The 21,406-nt window shown below is 44.2% G+C and overlaps 1 protein-coding gene across 1 annotated transcript; it reads left to right on the top strand.

The window, feature by feature from the left end:
- Positions 1–12,472: 12,472 nt before the first annotated feature.
- Positions 12,473–19,697, top strand: LOC112399533 (L-amino-acid oxidase-like). The gene is made up of 7 exons (XM_024744755.1): positions 12,473–12,516; positions 14,162–14,376; positions 14,833–14,945; positions 16,019–16,220; positions 16,749–16,817; positions 17,051–17,184; positions 17,969–19,697. The coding sequence occupies exons 1-7, from the start codon at positions 12,486–12,488 to the stop codon at positions 18,792–18,794; spliced, it is 1,590 nt and encodes a 529-aa protein (XP_024600523.1). The 5' UTR covers positions 12,473–12,485; the 3' UTR covers positions 18,795–19,697.
- The last annotated feature ends 1,709 nt before the right edge of the window (positions 19,698–21,406 follow it).

The following is a 21,406-nucleotide window of genomic DNA, read 5'->3' as shown; positions in this document are numbered from 1 at the left end:
CACATCCACAGATCAATATTCTTTGTTAATATAAATGCAAAAATCCTAAACAAACTATTAGCAAATAAAATCTAGTCACATATTAAAAAGATTACAAGTGATATTTATCCCAGAAATTCAAGGACCCCTCATCATACAAAAATCAATCAAGAAAAAAATCAATCACATTAATAGAATGAAGGGAGAAAAACCACATGATCCTCTCACTTGATGCAGAAAAAGCATTTGACAAAATACAACACACTTTCATGATAAAAAGTACTTAAATTAAGAATAGAAGGGAACTTCCCCAAACTGATAAAGAGCATTTATGAAAAACTCACAGGTAACATCATACTCAATGGTAAAAGACTGAAGGCCTTCCCCCTAAGATGAGAAACAAGATAAAGATGTTCATTTTTGCCACTTCTATCCAGCATTGTACAGAAAGTACTAGATAGAGCAATTAGGCAAGAAAAAGAAATAAAAGGCATCCAAATTAAAAGGAAGAATGGGGTAAAACTATCCCCATTTGCAGATGGCATGATCTTATATTTAAAAAACCTAAAGAATCCACCCATCCCCCAACAAAAAAACTCTTGGAACTAATAAATGAATTCAGCAATGTTGCTGGATACAAAATTTGCACACAAAAGTCAGTTGTATTTCTATATAATAGCAATTTAAAAGAAAAAAGAAAATTAAGAAATCAATACTATTTATTATAGTATCTGATAGTATACTATTCTTTACCAAGGAAGTAAAAGACTTGCACACTAAATTTAAAATTTAACCAAGGAGTGGAAAGACGTGTACACTGAAATCTACAAAACACTGCTGAAAGAAATTAAAGAAGACCTGAATAAATAGAAAGACATTCTGTGTTTGTGGATTGGAGTACTTAATATTGTTAAGATGGCAACACTACCTAAAATGGCCTACAGATTTAGTGCAATTCCTATCAAAATCTCACAGCATTTTTTACAGAAATGTAAAAGCAGATCCTCAAATTCACATGAAATTTCAAGGGGCCCTGAATATCCTAAACAATCTTGGAAAGAAAGACAAAGTAGGAGGCCCCACACTTCCCAATTTCAAAACTTACTACAAACCTACATAAACAGAATAGGTTGTTTGCAGGTATAAGGATAGATATATAGACCAATGGGATAGAACTGAGAATTCAGAATCAAGCTCCTACCTTTATGGCAAATAGATTTTTGACAAGGGTGCCAAGACTATTCAATGCGGAAGCAACAGACTCTTCAACAAATGGTGCTGGGACAACTGGACATCCAAATTCAAAAGAGTGAGGTTGGATCTATTCCTCACACCATGTACAAAAATTATTTTAAATGGACCAATGGGCAGGACAGGAATAAAGACGCAGACGTAGAGAATGGACTTGAGGACATGGGGAGGGGGAAGGGTAAACTGGGACGAAGTGAGAGAGTGGCATGGACATATATACACTACCAAATGTAAAATAGATAGCTAATGGGATGCAGCTGCATGGCACAGGGAGATCAGTTTGGTGCTTTGTGACCACCTAGAGGGGTAGGAGGGAGAGGCAAGAGGGAGGAGATATGGGGATATATGTATATGTATAGCTGATTCACTTTGTTATAAAGCAGAAACTAACACACTATTGTAAAGCAATTATACTCATTATACTCCAATAAAGATGTTAACAAACAAAATAAATAAATAAACAAATAAAATGGACCAACGACTTAAATAAAAGAGTTAAGACTATAAAACTCTTGGAAGAAAACATAGTGGTAAACCTTCATGACCTTGAATTTGGCAATATGGTCTTACATAAAACACCAAATGTACAAGGAAAAAAAGAAAAAAAATAATTTAACTTCATCAAAATTTTAAACTTCTATGCATCAAAGGACGTTATGAAGAAAGTGAAAAGTCAACATACAGAATGGGAGAAAATACTTGTTAGTATCCAGAATATATAAATAATTCTTACAATTCAACAGCAAAAAGACAACCCATTTTAAAAATGAACAAAGCCATTTGAACAGATATTTCTCCAAAGAATAAATACAAATGGCCTACAAACACATGAAAATATGGTCAACTCCATTAGTCATCAGGGAAAGGCAAATCAAAACCACAATGAGATACCACTTCATACCCACTAGAATGGCTATAATTTTTAAAAAGGAAAATAACAGATGTTGACAAGTATATGGAGAAATTAGAACCCTCATACATTGCTTGTAGGAATGTAAAATGGTTCAGCCACTACAGAAAATAATTTGGTGGTCCTCAAAAAATTAAACATATATGACCCACAATTCAACTCCTGAATAGATATCCATAGTAGTTAGAATAGTGGTCCCTAAAGATTATGTCCAAGCCCTTACTCTTAGAACTTGTTAATGTGACCTTATTTAGAAAAAGGGTCTTTACAGATGTAATTAAGAATCTTAAGATGAGATCATCTTGGATTTAAGCTGTGCCCTAAGCCCAGTAACAGGTGTCCTTCTAAGAGAAAGGCAGAGGGAGATTTGATACACTCAGACACATAGGAAAGAAGACCATGTGAAGACAGAGGCTGAGACTGAGATCATGTAGCCCAAATCTAGAAATGCCTGTAGCCTCTAGAAGCTAGAAGGGGCAAGGAAGTGTTCTCTTTTAGAGTCTTTGGAGGGAGTGTACCCCAACTGACACCTTGATTTTAGCCTTCTGGCCTCCACAATTGTGAGAGAAATTTTTATGTTCTTTTTAAGTGACCCAGTTTGTGGCAATTTGTTTTGATAGCCCAAATAAACTAATAAAGATATTAGTACAGGTAAATGGTGCTCCTGTAACAAACACCTAAAAAAGTGGAAGTGGCCTTGGATTTGGCTAATGGGTAGATGCTGGAAGAATTTTGAGGTGCTTCATAGAATATGCTTTGATTCCCTTGAAGAGATGTTTGATAGAAATCCAGGTGTTAAGCTTGTTCTTGAAAGGTCTCGGAAAGAAATGAGCATGTTATTAGAAACTGGAGGAAAGGTAATCCTTGTTACAAATTGGCATTACATTTTTCTTGTGTTCTCCTGTTAGATGGAAAGAACTTGTGAGTGATGAACTTAATATTTAGCTGAGGAGATTTCCAAGCAAAGTGTCAAAAACAGAGCCTGGTATTTCCTGCTGCTTATAGTAAAATGTGAGAGGAAAGAGATAAATTGAGGAAGCAAGTGCTAAGCTAAAAGGAATCAGTACTTGATGATTTGGGAGGTTCTCAGGCAATCCTGATTGCAAAAGGTACTAAAATTAGGAAACTCATTTTGGGGAAAGCATGCTCTGGAGAGAAGACCAAGGACAGGGCTGGACAACATTTTGCTAAAAAGAGTAGGTATGTAACTCATGGATCCATCAATCATCTCAACAGAAACCAGGAATAGATATGGGATTATCTCGGAAAGCTCTGCAGAGAGACCTTATATATATGGCATGGACTGCACCCCCACCACAATGACATACACCGAAGATCTACAAGGTTTTGGAGAAGGTTATATCAGCAGAAACACTGCCAGCATGGACTGAAAGAAACAGAGACAGGAAAAAATGAGAGAAGACTGTTGGACTTCCAAATTCTAAAAGTGGAAATGGGCTGATAATGCAACTTAGTTTCAAACATGTGCTACCCTTCAGGAAAAGAAAAGAATGACTCCAAGGGCAGAGGCAGAGGATGAAGCAGAAGTAGAGGGCAGAGCTGCAGGCCCAGGGGTTAGAGACACAGGTCCAGAGGGCAGAGCCATGGACCCGAAAGGTAGAGCTGTGAGTCAAGAGGGAAGGGCAGCAAGCTATAGGGCTTTATTCTCAAGCCTTGAAACCTAATGAAATTTGCCCTGCTGGATTTCAAACTTGCTTGGAACCCATGAACCCCTTTATTTCTTCCAATTTCTCCCTTTTTGAATGAAAATGTCTACCCTATGCCTGTCCCACCTTTATATTTTGGAAGCATATAACTTATTTTCTAGGTTCAAAGGTCCACAGATGGAGAAGAATTTTGCCCTAGGATGGATCATACCCAGAGTCTTCCCCATACCTGATTTAGGTGATATTTAGATAGAGATTTGAAACTTTTGAGCTGATAATACTTAGGTGAGATCTTGGATTAAGCTGACATTGTAATGGGTTAAGACTTTGGGGAACTTGGGGGTTAATATGTTTTGCACATGAGACAGACATGAATTTGGGGGGGCAGAAGGTGGATTGTAGTGGATTGAATAGTGGTCCCCTCAAAAGATATGTTCAGGTCTTAATCTTTGGTACTTGTGAATGTGACCTTATTTGGGAAAATGGGCTGCTCAGATGCAATTAACTTAAATATCTTGAGACGTGATCATCCTGTTTTAGGGTGGGACTTAAATATAATGGTGTCCTTATAAAAGAAGACAGGGAGATTTGAGACACTCAGACAGAAAAGAAGAAGTCCATTAAAAGACAGAGGTAGGGCTTCCCTGGTGGTGCAGTGGTTGAGAGTCCGCCTGCCGATGCAGGGGACATGGGTTCGTGCCCCGGTCCGGGAGGATCCCACATGCCGCGGAGTGGCTGCGCCCGTGAGCCATGGCCGCTGAGCCTGCGCGTCCGGAGCCTGTGCTCCGCAACGGGAGAGGCCACAGCAGTGAGAGGCCCGCGTACCCAAAAAAAAAAAAAAAAAAAAAAAAAAAAAAAAAAAAAGACAGAGGTAAAGATTGGAATCAGGTAGCCCCAAACATAGGAACACCTGGAGCCACCAAAACCTGGAAGAGGCGAGACAGAATTCTTCCCTAGAGCTTTTGCAAAGAGCATGGCCCTTGTAACCCTGTGATTTAGGCCTTCTAACTTCTATAACTGTGAGAGAATAAGTTTCAATTGTTGTGCTAATTTGTTATGACAGCCCTGGGAAACTAACAGAATATACCCAAACTAATTGAAAACAAGTACTCAACTACTTGTAAACAAATGTGCATAGCAGCACTGCTCACAATAATCCAATGGTGGAAACAACCTAAGTGTCCATCAGTAGACGAATGGATAAACAAAATATGGTATATACATTCAATGGAATATTATTCAGCTATTAAAAGGAATGAAATACTAATACATGTTGCAAAGTGGATGCACCTCCAAAACATTATGCTAAGTGGAAGAAGACAAACACAGAAAATCACAGATTGTATGACTCCATTTATATGAAATATCCAGATAAATCCATAGACAAAGAGAGAAGATTGATAGTGGCCAGGAAATGCAGGGAGGGAGGGATGGAGAGTGACAGCTTACTGGGTACAAGGTTTTCTTTTGTGGGGATTAAAATGTTTGGAACTTGATGAAAGTGGTGGTTGCATAACATTGTGAATGTACTGGGAATATATAGTGAATGTGCCACTGAATCGCACACTTTAAAATAGTTAATTTTATGTTATATGAACTTCACCTCATTAAGAAAAATATTCTTTAAAAACAAAAGTACAAAAACCATACTCTGAGAACTACAAAACATTTTTGAAATAACTAAAGAATATCTAAATAAATGGAAAAACAACCCACATTCATTGATCAGAAGATACTATTATTAAAATGACAATACTTCTCAAATGGATTTACAGATTAAATGCAATCCCTACCAGAATCCTGGCTGACTTCTTTGTAGAAATTGACAACTTTATTCTAAAATTTATATGGAAATTTAAGGAACTTAGGATAGCCAAAACAATACAAGAATTACAAGGTAGGAATACTCAGGCTTCCCAATTTCAAAACTTACTACAGAACTGTAATCAGGGCTTCCCTGGTGGTGCAGTGGTTGAGAGTCCGCCTGCCGATGCAGGGGACACAGGTTCGTGCCCCTGTCCAGGAAGATCCCACATGCCGCGGAGCGGCTGGGCCCGTGAGCCATGGCCACTGGGCCTGCGCGTCTGGAGCCTGTGCTCCGCAATGGGAGAGGCCACAACAGTGAGAGGCATGCGTACCACACACACACAAAAAAAACCAAACTGTAATCAAGACAGTATAACAGTCCAGACATAAAATCATATGTTCATGGTCAAATCATGTCCATGATTTTTGATGAGTGCCAAAATTATGCAATGGGGAAATAACAGTCTTTCCAACAAATGGTGCTGGGACAACTGAATAGCCACATGCAAAAGAATGAAGTTGGACCCTTATCTCAAACCATATACAAAAATTAACACAAAATGAACCAATGACCAAAATATGAGTTAAAAATATAAAACTATTAGGAGAAAACAGAAGGGTAAACCTTCATGACCTCAGATTTGGCAATAGGTTTTTAGATATGATATCAAAAGCACAAGCAACAAAAGAAAAAATAGATAATGTGAAACTCATCAAAATTTTAAAATTCCATGCTTCAAATAACAGCAAGAAAATGAAAACTTACACAATGGTAGAAAATATTTATAAATATATGTGCATCTATCTGATAAAAGACTTGTATCTACAATACATAATGAATGCTTACAACATAATAGAAAAGAGACAAATAACAAAATGAAAAAAAAAAAATGGGCAAAGTAGCTTAATACACATCTCCAAAGAGGATATACAGATGGTCAACAAGCACGTGAAAAGATGCTCAACATCGTTAATCATTAAGAAAATGCAAATCAAAATCACAATGAGATACCATTTCATACCCACTAGGATGACTAGGATTAAAAAATCCCATAATAACAAGTGCTGGCGAGGATGTGGAGAAATGAGAACCCTCATACACTACTGGTGGGAATGTAAAATGGTGCAGACACTTTGAAAACAGTGTAACACTTCTTCAAACAGTTAAACATAGAGTTACTCCCATGATCCAGCAATTCTATGCCTAGGTATTTATCCAGGAAAATCAACTTGTACACAAATCAAGACTTGTACACAAATATTAATAACAATTTTATTTATGACAGCCCCAAATTAGAAATAATCTAGATATCCATTAACAGGAAATGGATAAACAAATTGCGGTATATCTATAAAGTAGAATACTACTCAACAATAAAAATGAATTACTATGTGCAAAAACATGGACAAATCTCAAAAACATGTTGAGATGAAAAACACAACACAAAAGAATTCATACTCTATGGCTCCATTATATGAAGTTTAAAAACAAGTTAAATCTATGGTAGAAAAAAATCAGAACACTGGTTGCAGGGAGAGGAGGTGTAGAGAGAGTCTTGAAGGAGCACAAGGGAACTTTATGGGGTGATGAAACTGCTCTATAAACTAGTTGGAGTGGTGGATTACATGAGTGCATACAATTATTAAAACTCATCCAGCTGTACACTTAAAACTGTACTTGAGCATGTCAGGGGGTCGGAGGATGTCAGGACTAGAAGGGCTCCCAAGGATATTTTGATGAGCAGGTATCAAAGGAATTAACTGATGAGTTTTATTATTTATTTCAATATATTCTCTCTGTGTGTGTGTGCATGCATGTGTGGTGTTCGTTTTAATGTGTTTAGGTAGGGCATGGGCTCATTCTAGACACAAGCCCCACCACTCCATGTTGTATTACACCCAAACACCTCATGCATTTACTTTACTTGTCTGATCCCTAAATCGTTTTGAGTTTGTAATTCTTGATGTAATGCCACGCTCCGTCCCTGGATCCATATTATATATAAGGAGGCTGAGACCCAGAGGGGAAAGTACCTAAACAAAATCGCACAGTAAAACAGGTCAGAACTGGCATCCAGGTGTCCTGGTTCTGAGTCAAGGGTTTGTTTCCATTGCACCAGTCTCCCTCAGGACATACAACAGAAAAGAAGGAAACCCACATCTGTTGAGGCTCAGAAAAGTGATGTGACTTGCCCACCAACACAGCTCGTGAGTAGCTGACACAAGAATTAAACACTGGTGGCCTGACCGCATTACTGCTGTGTTCCCATCTCACCAGGTTGGATGCCTGCAAAGCTCTGAGGAACTATCAGGAACATACACAGGAGTGTTTTGAGACTCAAGATGTAGAACTAGGAGGGACAGGGGGACAAGAGCCCTCAGAAGTCAGTTGTGATGGGGTTTGAGAAAGAGTTCTAATGCTCAAACCTGTGCTGTCCAGAAAACCAGGAGGTGGAGTATATTAGTTTCCTGTTGCTGCTGTAACAAATTGTCGCAAACTTAGTGGCCTGAAACAACACAAAGGTATTCTTTTATACTTTAGAGGTGTCCAAAATGAGTCTCAAGGAGCTAAAGTCAAGGTGTTGGCAGGTTTGGCTCCTCCTGGAGGCTCCAGGGGAGAATCTGTTTCTTACATCTTCCATCTTTTAGAGGCTACTTTGGCATCCCTTGGGTTGTAGCCAAATCACTCCAACCTCTGCTTCCGTGTTCACATCACCTTCTTCCCCTTTGACCTTCTTGCCTCCGTCTTATAAGGACCCTTATGACTATATTTAGAGCCCATCTGAATAATCCAGGATCATTTCCCCATCTCAAAATGCTTCACTTAATCACATCGGCACACTCCCTTTCACAAGGTTCCAGGACTTAGGACATAGACATCTTTGGGGAGCCATTGTTCAGCCTACCACACAGGGTCTCCAGACAAGCCCCCTCAGTCAGCTCACTCCCCAAGGCCTTTCCTGGTCTGCTGAGACCCCAGGAAGCTTATCAGCATGAAGCTAATTCAGCAGGTGAATGTGCTCTCTAGAAAGTACCAAAAGTAGGTACATGAGACCCATGGTAACTTCAGGCTCCACCAGGATTTCCTGCCTGGACCCTACCAAACTGTGGGGCCTCCTCTTCTCTTTGTCAGCAACAGTAGCAACTGTAAGAGTCCCCAACCTCCCAGGAATGCAAGATTAGCTTAACATTTGAAAATCGATTAATGTAGTACACACCATATCAATAGAATAAAGCACAGAAACCACTTAGTTCTTACTCTGTATTTCTATACAGTTGTAATAAACAATTTAAAAATGAAATTAAGTCCATTTACAATAGCATCAAAATAATAAAATACTTAGGAATACCTTTAACAAAAGAAGTATAAAGCTATACTCTGAAAACTACAAAACATTGCTTAAATAATGATGATCTAAATAAATGGAAAGGTATCTCATGTTCATGTATCAGAATACTAAATGCTGCTAACATGTGAATATTCCCTAAATTATCTACAGATTCAACAGAATCCCTATCATAATCCCAGCTGGCATTTTGCAGAAATTGGCAAGCTGATCCTAAAATTCATATGGAAGTTCAAACCACCCAGAATAGGCAAAACAGTCTTTAAGGAGAAGAAAGTAGGAGGACTCAAACCTACCAATTTAAAACTTAGGGAGGGGCAGGGTAAGCTGGGACGAAGTGAGAGAGTGTCATTGACATATACACACCTACAAATATAAAATAGCTAGCTAGTGAGAAGCAGTCGCATAGCACAGGGAGATCAGCTTGGTGCTTTGTGACCACCTAGAGGTTAGGGATGGGGAGGGGGAGGGAGACGCAAGAAGGAGGGGATATACGTATAGCTGATTCACTTTGTTATACAGCAGAAACTAACACAACATTGTAAAGCAATTATACTCCAATAAAGATGTAAAAAAAAAACAAAAAAACTTACTACAAAACTATAGTAACCAGTAAGCAAGACAGTGTGGTAGAGTCATAAGGATTTGCATGTAAATCAATGGAATAGAATTGATAGTCCAGAAACAAATGCTCACATTTATGGTCAATTGTTTTTTTTTTTTTTGGTAATTTTTTTTTTTTTTTTTTTTTTTTTTTGCTGTACATGGGCCTCTCACTGTTGTGGCCTTTCCCGTTGTGGAGCACAGGCTCCGGATGCACAGGCTCAGCGGCCATGGCTCACGGGCCTAGCCGCTCCGCGGCATGTGTCCCCTGCATCAGCAGGCGGACTCTCAACCACTGCCCCACCAGGGAAGCCCTGGTCAATTGATTTTTGACAAGGATCATATTTTCCAAGACAATTTAATGAGAAAAGAATAGTCATTTTAATAAAATATGCTGAGACAACTGAATAACCATATACAAAAGGATGAAGTTGGATCTCTACTTCACATCATATACAAATATTACTTCAAAATGGACCAAAGACCTCAATATAAGAGCTAAGAATATAAAACTTTTAGAAGAAAGCAAAGGGAGTTTGCTTTCTACTACTCCCAAAATGACCTGGGAGTAGGCAATGACTCCAAACGCACAAGCAACAAAAGAAAAAAATAAGGATTCTTCAAAATTGAAAACATTTCTGCTTCAAAGGACACCAAGAAAGTAAAAAGGCAACCCACAGAATGGGGCTGTCAGAAACATTTGCAAATCACATATGTGATAAGGGACTTTTATCTACACTGTATAAAGGACCCTAACAATTCAGTAATAAAGAGACAATTAACCAAATGAAAAAATGGGCAAAGGATCTGAAAATACATTTCTCCAAAGATGATACACAAATGTCCATTAAGCCCATGAGAAGATGCTTAATGTCATTGGTCATTGGGGAAGTGCAAATGAGAAACACAATGAGTTCGTACTTTACACCCATTAGGATGGCTATAAACAAAAGCACAGATAATAACAAGTGTTGTCAAGGATGAGGAGAAATTGGAACTCTCATTCATTGCTGGTGGGAAAGTAAAATGGTACAGGCATTTTGGAAACCAATCTGGTAGTTCCTCAAAAAGTTAAACAGAGTTAACATACAACCCAGAGATTCCACTCCAAAGTGTATACCTAAGAAAAATGAAAAACTATGCCCATATATTGATAAAAAGAATGTTTATAGCAACCCTGACTATAATAGCCAAAAAGTGGGGAGAAACCCAAATGGCCAAACCCAAATGATGAATGGATAAACAAAATGTGGTATAAATGGAATATGATTTAGTCATAAATGGAATATTATTCAGCCATAAAAAATGAAGTACTGATACATGCTGAAAGATGGATGAATCTTGAAAATATTATGTTAAATGAAAGGAGCCAGTCATAAAAGACCACATATTGTATGATTACATTTACATGAAATGTCCAAAACAGGCAAACCCACACAGACAGAAAGCAGAATAGTGGACGTCTAGGGTTGGGGAGATGCAGAGAAGGGGGAGTGATGGCTAAACTGTATGGGGTATTTCTTTTTGGAATGATGAAAATGTTTTTAAATTGACTGTGGTGATAGTAGGACAATACTGTGAATACACTAAAAACATTGAATTGTTCACTTCAAATGGGTGAGTTGTATGGTATATAAATTATATCTCAATAAAGCTATTAAAAATAAAAGGAGCAACAATAGCGAGAGCAAGAGAGAGAGAGAGTCCTTGACCTGCGTCTAAAACCCAGCAATTCACACAGTAACTCTCCAAGTATTATTCTATCTGGTGCTCCCAGCAACCCCGTGGTGGAAGAACTATCCCTTTTTAAAGATATTACAACTGTGTGTGACAAACCCTACCTCCAAAATGAAAGAAGGAAACCAGCTTAGGTACCTACCTACGCCAAGCTCTTCACACATCATCTCATTTAATCCTTGAAATACCCTGTAAAGAAAGTATTGTTGCCCCATTTTACAGATAAGGAAACCCAGGCTCAGAGAAGTATAAACCATATGTCCTAAGACACACAGCTACAACATGACAAAGCAGGATTCAAACTCAGTTCTATTCGATTCCATTGCTATTGCCCTTTCCTCTATGCCACCACTGGTGTCCAGGACCTGAGTCCTGTGTCTCAGCTGCTGTGTGTCTGCTCGCACTCCTGCCGCCCTCCCCAGCCCCAGGCTGCTGCTCTGTGCGTGTTCCCTGCCCACTTCTCTCTCCACCTGCACTGTCCCCAGCGAACAAAGGGCTAGTATTGGCGCCGCAGCCAGATGGCCTGATTCCTCGGGAGAAGAAATTTCAGGGCCAGAGAAACCCGCCTGTGCCTAAGGAAGCCCTGAGGGCCCCAGAGGAAAGGAGAAAAAAAGGCCACTCCGCACTGCAAATGGGCAGGACCAGAGACCTCTGCCCTGCCTGCAGAGGGAGCACCTGAGAGGGGTGGGGAGGGCCCAGCCCTCCCATGGGAATTCATGGCTAGAATCCCCACCTCGGAGCTTCCACAGTGAGACAGCAGTGGAACAGGGACGTTCCCTAGTGGGAGCAGCCAGGAGCTTTGCCCTGTGCTGGGAGCCCAGACACTGGACTTCCAAACCAGTCCAGATGCTCATTCCCAACCCTCACCCCTTCCTGGGAGATCGTCACAGCAGGTTTGGTACAGTCCACTGGGTTCCCACAACCCCTCCTCCCCGCTGGATGGGCTCTGAGCTGGGAGAAGAGGCTTTCTCTAGGAAGGGAGATGGGCCAGGAGGAAGGTGGAGGTGCAGGAGATGAGGCTAGAGATGGGACAGTCATCTCCCCTGACAGCCCAGGCCTGGAGGGCAGGGCTTCTCTGCTTGGCCCAGCCAACAGGGCCCTGAGGCAGCCTAGTGGGAGGAGGCCAGCTACTGCTGGGTGGAGCTGAATCCTCACAAAGGGAGGGAGAGCTGTCCCGGGCTCAGCATGAGCTGCAGGGCCATGGTCAAGATGAGAGGTAAGTGGGATCCCTCCTCTGGGTCTGAGAGGGAAGTACCTGAGGAAGGAGGTGTTGGACAGTGAAACAGGGAGGGGAGCTAGACTGGGGAGTGGGGATGAGCCAGGGGGTCGAGATGGGTCCAAGGGGGAGTCTGGGCATAGGGCCAGGCCAGGGGAAGGGAGGTGGGGACTGAGATGGGACAGGAGCTCGGTCAGGGGCTATGGATACGTCCAGGTGTTGAAAGTGAGTTGAGAGGATGGATACAGGTCTGGAGAGTGAGTCTGGGGGTTGGGCCCACTCAAGGGGAAGGTTATGGCACTGAGACAGAATGGTGGTATCTCAGGGAGATGGGAAAACTTGTCAGGGGTGGAGAATGGGTTAGGGAGGTTGAAGTAGGCCTGGTGGGGGCTGTGGGGAGGCTCGACTGTCTGTTGCCTGAGGCATGGTTACCCCTCTCCTCTTTTCTGAGGAGTAACCCCTGCAGAAGGCTCTTCTGGCATTGGGAAAGGCCTGCCCTGGGAACCAGCTTGGTCCCTGCCCCTCCTCAGTGGGTGGCCCCTGAAGGTCCCTTTTCTTCTTAGAGCTTTGGTTGTCCTGCCCGTACAAAGACTGGACTAAGGGGCTTCTCACCTGCCAATAAACCTAGGGCTAACGCAAGGGGGCTCAGTGTGTCCCAGCTCCTGGCTGTTCCCCTTTATAGCAGGTGACACCAAGGAAACCACGCAGCCTCTCTTTCAGAGTTTCAGACTCTTAGGTGAATTTCTCTGTACATAAGAACTGTTCATTGTAGCAGTCACTCCGGGCTTATTGCATGTTACACATTAACTATGGTTTCCAGTCTTGACTGAACGTTAGAAACATGGAGGGTTTTGGAAAAATACTGTAAGGCTGTAGAAGAACAGGACTGCCAAGTTCCCGTGGGGCACTATTAGTCACTGAGAAACCGGGCACCGCTTCCCCACTTCCCTTCCCCAAAGAGAAATGTGCTACACGCACACACATACATCCTCTCACAAACGCACACATCCCCGAAGAATACTGACACTCTCAGGCTCTGCCACCCAACCTCATGCACAAATGCACACACAGAATCAGACACAAGCAACCGAATTCTCTCTCAAACTCAAGCAAAGGCATAACTATCATCCTCTCTCCTCCAAACGCAGGCCAACACACACCCATTTCTACAATCCCTCTCGCTTTTCTGTACAGATTCATCCACACATTTACTCAGGTACATACACTCTCCCACAAACACATCCCCTTCACATAAAATCACAGACATTGCACGGTTATGCAGGGCAATAATCACACACTCACAGCACCTTTGTCATAGACAAGCTCACACACATACACTCACCAACAGAAGCAGGCGAGTTGACACTCCAGTACGAAGCTGCACACACTTTTGAGTTTCTAGTCACGTGCACACGTGTGAACTTGTAGTCCACGTTCACAATCACACACCAGCACGTTCACACAAACATTCACACCCCATACAACATAGACACAGACACAATCACAAACACACATTTACAGCCACACATTCGACAGACACTGTCTGATCTTACCACTCCCACTCATCCACACAGCCAAGCTCACTCTGGGTAGGGCGGGGTACAGAGCCCCAGAAAGGCAGCCCCCATTCCTCTCTCTGCCCCAGGAATCCTGATCTTGGGGCTCTTGTTGGCTACTCCCAGCTGCCTTGGCTACGATGAGGACTTGGTCAAGTGCTTCCAGGACCCCGAATACGAGTCTATCCTGGTCACAGCCCAGGAGGGCCTCCACACCTCCCCGCTGCCCAAGCGTGTGGTGGTAGTGGGAGCTGGCATGTCAGGGCTAACGGCAGCCAAGGCCCTGCAGGACTCGGGCCACCAGGTGAGCAGGCCTTGGAGGGGCTTCAATCATTCACCTCCAGTTTGCATCGTTGTGTGGAAAAAGAAAAGGAGTGGGGTTACAGCCAACACTTTGACAACTATGCATAACCCACCAGGTCTCTCAGACCTTAGGTATCGTTCCTCAAAAATCTGGGTTCTCCTGAGACTTAACTGTAACTTGTGTTCTTTTGGAAATAAAAGTAGAGAAAGGCTATGCTAACCAGAAGGGACCAAGAGGCGTTCTGACCCCTGTAACCCTGGAGCTCTTCTGCCTCGCTTACGTTACTCAGGACCCTCTGGGAGGAACCCCCCTCTGCCCAGTTTGGTTATCCTGCACATTCAGGGACCTACTGCCGGGAATTCCAGAGTAGAGCCTGTGGCCAGTGGGGGTGGGAGTAGTGGGTGGGAGAAGTGAGAGCATGACCCTGGGAATGACAGCAGCCTCTCTGAACACCAGGTAACCATCCTGGAAGCCAGCGACCATGTCGGGGGTCGAGTGTTCACATTCAGGAATGAGGAAGAGGGCTGGTACTGTGAACTGGGGCCCATGCGAATCCCAAAGTCCCACAGGTAAGTCTCAGGAAAGGGATGGAGCAAAAGGCAAGAAGGAAGAATTAGGAGGAGGGCATCTCTGTGGCCATCGTGTCAGAGCCCTTTCAGATTCACTGTCTCATGTGATTCAGTCCTGCAAGTCAGGACTAACACTGGTCCCCCACTTGACAGAGATGATTGAGGCTCAGAGCCCAGGGTCATACAGAAGGTGGTAGATCCCAGACTAATAATGACAATAGTTACCATTAACTCATCAAATTGTTCTCTTTAAATATGGGCAGTTACTTACATGTCAATTATACTACTTTAAGCTATAAAATAATTAATGATAATAACAGCTTCCATTCAGTGAACACTCACTGTGTACCCCACCCTGTGCTAAGTGCTATATGTGTATTATTTCATTTGATCCTTGCAACCCTATAATTTAATACTCTTATTTTTCCTATTTACAAATCAAGAAACTGGGTTCAGAGATACTAAGTGACTCACCCAAGGTACTCCTAGGAGAAAGTGACAAAGCTTCATAAAATCAAGGAGGCACCTGGAACCAGAATATATGCCCAATCCCTAAATCAGAGCTCACTCCTGGAAGAGAACCCAGCCCCTGGTTCTGGGGCTTCCAAGACAAAAAGATCCCTCACCTGGTGTCCTACATACCTCCAAAAATATGGCCTCTTTTTTGCTTTAAATAGAAACTGAACCTGAGATTTCCCTCCAAACACCATCAAAAACAAAACCAAAATTTAACAGTAGGAGTCTTTAGATATGGCCTCAAACTTACTTAGAACACCATCTGAAACAAAATGTCTCTGTCTCTGTATCTGAGCTCTATATGTTCAGATTTCCTTAAGGGCCTTCATTCAGGGATGGGTGAACTCCCTACTCCCTGTCTCCCTCAGGGCAAAAACAGGAGGAAAAGAACTAATGCTAGAGTAAGAGGAGGCAAGGTTAGAGATGAGGAAGCAGTTAGTCTGAGCTCCTTGGGCACGTGAAGAAACTGGTTTTCCTGGAAATGGTTTTTATTGTGAGGTTAGCAGGAACAAGGTGCCGTTGGGATGGATGCCATGTTATGCCTGTATCTGTTCCAGGTTGGTCCACACCTATGTCAGGAAGCTGGGCCTGAAGCTAAACAAGTTCTTCCAGTACGATGGCAACACCTGGTACCTCATCAACAGAAAACGCTATCGTACTAAGGAGGTGAAGGCCAACCCAGAGCTCCTAGGCTATTCCATGAATCCGAGAGAAAAGGGCAAGAATGCTATGAATCTCTTCTACCAGTCCATTGCCAAGGTGATTCCTGTCTCCCCCCTCCCCCGCCCCAGGGTTAGGAAAAAAACAGAGTCTGGCCAAAGGCCACCTAGCAAGTTAGCGGGTGGACCCAGGTCACCTGACTCCTACCTGGTACTCTTGTGATTGGTCTGCCTTCCTTCTAACACCCCCTAAGAGTTTTGCCACCCCAAGCCTAGTGTCCAGCCCCATCTCTTCTGTCCCTGTATGGTCCAATGGCCCATTGCTTGATTAGGCAGTGGAAGGAAAAGGAATCACCAGGTAATCCAATCCTTGGTAATGAATCAATCCTCCTAGATTGCAGTGAATGTCTTCACCTTAAATTTTAGTCTCCAAAGGTCTTTAAATGAAGGAGAGATCTGGAAGTTAAGAGACAATTTAGGAGGTCCTGGAAGCTCCCTTCCCCTGGTCCTTCCATCCACTCCCTCTTTGTCCCTACCCTCTTCAAAGGAACATCCAGAGAACCCAGGAGTCCTGCCTCTGGCTCTATGACTTTAATCCAAAGCTCCTCCCCCTTCCTCTCCTCTGCAGCTCAGAGTAAGTCTGAAAAAATTCAACTGCAGCCACCTGATGTCCTTTTATGATTCTTACTCCACCAAGGTGAGTGAGGCAACGAAGTCCCAGGATAGGGACGGAAGGGGGGGGGTCTGTGCTCAGCCTAGACCCCTGGGGTTGTCTCCTGCATCCCAGGACCCTCTCCTCCCAATGCCCACAGCTTCACCTCCCTAGAGTCCAGTCCCCCCTCCCCTGCCCAACCTTGCCTACCCCAGGCCCCTGCTGTGGCCCCTTCTTACATACTGGGCCCTCTATCTGGTGCTTCCACCTCTCCACAGGCTTACCTGCTGAAGAAAGGGATGCTGAGCCGAGGAGCAGTAAAGATGATCGGGGATGTGATGAATGAGGATGCTGGATACTATAAGTCCCTCCTGGAGGCCCTTCGGACTGACATGGTCTTCACAAGCAATGAGTAAGGCTGATCTGGACCAGGACTCGAGTCGGCCTCTTCCTCCAATACTCAGAGCAGAGAAAGGGAACCTTGATGGTTGAGTAGTTACTGTGTGCCCGGTGCTGTGCTAAGCACTTTCCAAGGGTTATCACATTTAATGCTATGATCACCTGGAAGGGAGGCACTATAATTCAGAGCCATTTTACCAGGGAGGGTGCTGGGGCTCAGAGAAGTTATGTAACTTACTTAAGTTCACACCACTTGGGCAAGGGCTGAAGCCAGAATCCTAAGGCAGGTCTGTGGGACTCCTCCTGGGATGCAAAATTGCGTGGTGGACTTTGGAGCTAGACTGCACACGTCATCGTGGGAAAGTCCCTTTTTTCTGGTGTTCCTCTTCCAAGCTATAAACGTAAACAATAATCCCTCCCTGGGCTTCCCTGGTGGCGCAGTGGTTGAGAGTCCGCCTGCCGATGCAGGGAACACGGGTTCGTGCCCCGGTCCAGGAAGATCCCACATGCCACGGAGCGGCTGGGCCCGTGAGCCACGGCCGCTGAGCCTGCGCGTCCGGAGCCTGTGCTCCACAACGGGAGAGGCCACAACAGTGAGAGGCCCGCGTACCGAAAAAATAATAATAATAATAATCCCTCCCTCACAAAGACTAGTTAAGGTGAGGTATACGAAGTAACCAGCACAGGCTGCAGGAAGGTAGTTTCCTCCTTTTTCACACTGGGATCGCTGCTGGCAACTCAGCAATCTTGAGTTGCATCTCCTACACTCACCCTCTCCCCTCTCTTCACCCCTACAGCTTTTCTGAGATCACTGGAGGCTTTGACCAGCTCCCCAAAGCCCTCAACGCCAGCTTGAAGCCTGGCACCATCCTTCTGGGCTCCAAGGTAGAGACAGTAGTGAGGGATGGGCCTGAGGTCCGGATTTCCTACCGGGTGGGTGAATCCAACTCGACGCTGCCCACCCTCACCGCGGACTTTGTCATCATCTCCGCCTCGGCCAAGGCCACGAGACTCATCACCTTTGAGCCCCCGCTCTCCCGGGACAAGATGGATGCGCTCCGCTCAGTGCATTATACCAGTGCCAGCAAGGTAGTTCTGGCCTGCAACGAGTCCTTCTGGGAGCGGGATGGCATCCGGGGTGGAGTTTCCATCACCGACCGGCCCTCGCGTTACATCTACTACCCCAGCCATAGCCTCCCCAGCGGCAAGGGGGTCCTGCTGGCCTCCTACACCGTGGACGACGATTCCCTCTTCTTCATACCCATGAAGAACGACCAGGTGGTAGATATCGTCCTGGAGGACCTGGCGGCTGTGCACCAGATCCCCAAGGAGGAGCTGCGGCGCATGTGCCCCTCTTCTGTGATCAAGCACTGGTCTCTGGACCCCCTCATAATGGGCGCCTTCACTGAGTTCACACCCTACCAATTTGTGGACTATTCGCAGCAGCTTTTCCAGCCAGAGGGCCGCATCCACTTTGCTGGCGAGCACACCTGCCTGCCCCACGCCTGGATAGACACTGCCATCAAGTCTGGCCTCCGAGCAGCCAGGAACATCCAGGCTGCCGTGGACAAAGAGGCCATGGGGAAACAGAAGACCTTCACCAACACCCAGAATCATTTCTAACCCGAAGAGAAATCCCAGAGGGGATCTGGAATGAATCAGGCTGCAAGGTGGGAGTTGGAGGCAGAGACCCTGGAGAGATGTGCCATTAGTCCCCCTGCCCACGAAGAGCCCGAAAATACCAGAGAACCCAGCTGGCAAGTCCACCCCCTTTCCGGCTTCTCACTCCTGCCAGCCCTTGAGAAGGATCAGCAGAGTCAGGGTATTTGGAGGGATAAGGAAAAAAACAAGGATGGACTGTGCTAGAATCAGCCTTTAGCTTGCATAATAGTGACAAGCAGAAAAGAAAGTTTTCAACAACACCCAAATTTCTGTCCTCTACAACTAGAAGCCCCTAAAGGAACAGACAAACCCAAATCAGAGCAATGTTAAACCACAGATTGGCCACATGAACCCACAGCACAGCAAACCCCATCATTGCGTGCTTGAGCCAGGGGCCTCACATCTTGGCCCAGCTGAAGTCGAGGCGGATGGGAGAGATGAGTTCTTTTTTGCCCTTTTTTGAGCCTGCAAGAGCAGGACTTGGCTTCCTAGAGACTATCTCCTGGCCCATGGACTTTTCCTTTCTACCCTGACCTCTTCATCACCAACCAGAACTCACCGCCCTGCCCCTGCCTGTCCAGTCCACACATCCCCCTGGGAGGACACCAAGTTCATTCTACATGCTCCCTACCCACTCTGTTCTGCACTAACACCTGCCCTGTCCTTGCACGCCCAACTGAAATTATTCCCTCTCCCCAAATCCTTCCTTAATGGCCACACTCAGACCCCAGGGGTCTCTTTCCTTTGAACCACAACCCTTCTTACCTAGAGTCCCAAACATTTGAACTGTGGATCTTCTTGTGCTGTTATATGTTATTTATCCAAGTAGACAAAAGGAAGAAGTAAATAAAGTGGTAAACCCTCTCGCTGTAGAACATTCCTACCAGGAAGACTCTGGAGACCAGCATGATGAAACATGTAGTGTCATATCCTGAGACTGGCATATTTATGGGAGGAAGGGATAGAAAGAGGAAACATTTTCTTACTGCATTTGGTTTATTGTTAAAAGCCCAGCCTACTTAATTTTGGTTTTCTTTGCACCCCTATGTTAGTCAGGACTTTTTCCATTTCAGGTGCTAGAAATCAAACTCAAACTACCATTAAGGGAAAAGGAAATGTTTTGGCTCACATATCTGAAAAGTCCAGGGTGAAGCACACTTCACTCAGACTGATTGGGTTCAGAAATTGATAAGGCATCATTAGAGTTCTCTCTCTTTCTACCTCTTGATACTGTTTTCCTAAATTAGCTTCTGTATTGAGTTGAATGGTGTCCCCAAAAGTTCATATCCATCCCAAACCTGTGAAGGTGACCTTATTTGGAAATAGAGTCTTTGCAGATGTAATCAAGTTAAGATGAGGTCATATTGGATTAGGGTGCGCCAGGAGGAGGCATGGAACAGACTCTCCCTCAGAGCCCCCAGAAGGAGTCAAATCTGCTGACACTTTGATCTTTGAACTTCTAGCCTCTGGTACTGTGAGAAAATAAATTTCTGCTCTTTTAAGCCATCGAATTTTATAGTAATTTGTTACAGCAGCCCTAGGAAACTGTACACATGGTGAAACCCCTAGAATCCGGCTTCATCAAGGGAGAAGTCACTTTCCAAATTGTCTCCTAGACTGTTATATTTGGTAACCCCATTAGTGTCATGGCAAAGGCCATGCCTTCTTGAAGCTCTCAGAAGAGAGGAGGAATCCTGACCAAGTGGAGTCCAGGCAGAAAAAGGAGCAGAAGGTGGGACTGGGGGAGAGCAAGGTCCCGTAGGAAGAGCTCATCATGAACCTCCTTGGCTAAGAGGAGGACCCTGAAGAAACAAATCAGGGAGGAACACAGGGAAGAACCGGGAAGCAAAGAGCTCTTTGCTGACCTCTGACCGTTGGATATATAAATGAGGCCCCAGGGCCATGGAGTCAGCTGTGCAGAAAGGATGAAGTAGGGTGAGGGGGAATGGAGGGTGGAAGTCAGACTCAACCTGTGGTTTGGAGGTAAATGACTCACAGCATTTGGATGGGAGTATTAGGCAGAAGATGAAAAGGTTCAGAGATAATTTTTGTTGAAGAGCTGCCACACAAGGTTCTTAATTACAAAAACCAGAAACCAAATCTGAGTGATTTAAGTCAAAGAGGAGAGGAGGAATACCAAGAAGCTCCCAAAATTGACAGGAAGGGAAGTGGGCAGATGTCAAAGGAGACCTGTGACCTGAGCCACAGCCAAGCTCCTGCCATAGGAGCAGCCTGATAGATGGCCATTGCATGCTGGTGTGGCCATTGGGACCACCACCACTGGGCACACTCCTACTCTTCCAGAACTAGTTCTCAACTGTCCACTGCTTTTTCATTTCCCCTATATTCAAAATCCCAGATGGGAGCATCCAACTGGCTGAGCCTAGGTCAGTGCCCACTCCTTGGCTGCAGCATCAGGAAAAGCAAGTAGTAAACAATACTCTAGATTTTGAAGTGGGAGGTGAACTGTTGTCTTCCATAAGACTTTACTGTGGTGGATTCCCCAGGCACAGGAAGAAGGTATTGATGCTGGCAACCATAAGGCAAAGTCAATGTAAGTCCCAAAGAGAAGG

Source organism: Neophocaena asiaeorientalis, unplaced genomic scaffold (assembly GCF_003031525.2).
Source record: "Neophocaena asiaeorientalis asiaeorientalis breed wild unplaced genomic scaffold, Neophocaena_asiaeorientalis_V1.1 scaffold478, whole genome shotgun sequence".
NCBI lineage: Eukaryota > Metazoa > Chordata > Mammalia > Artiodactyla > Phocoenidae > Neophocaena > Neophocaena asiaeorientalis.
Note: the sequence above shows the minus strand (reverse complement) of the source record. Positions and strands in the feature narration are given on the sequence as shown.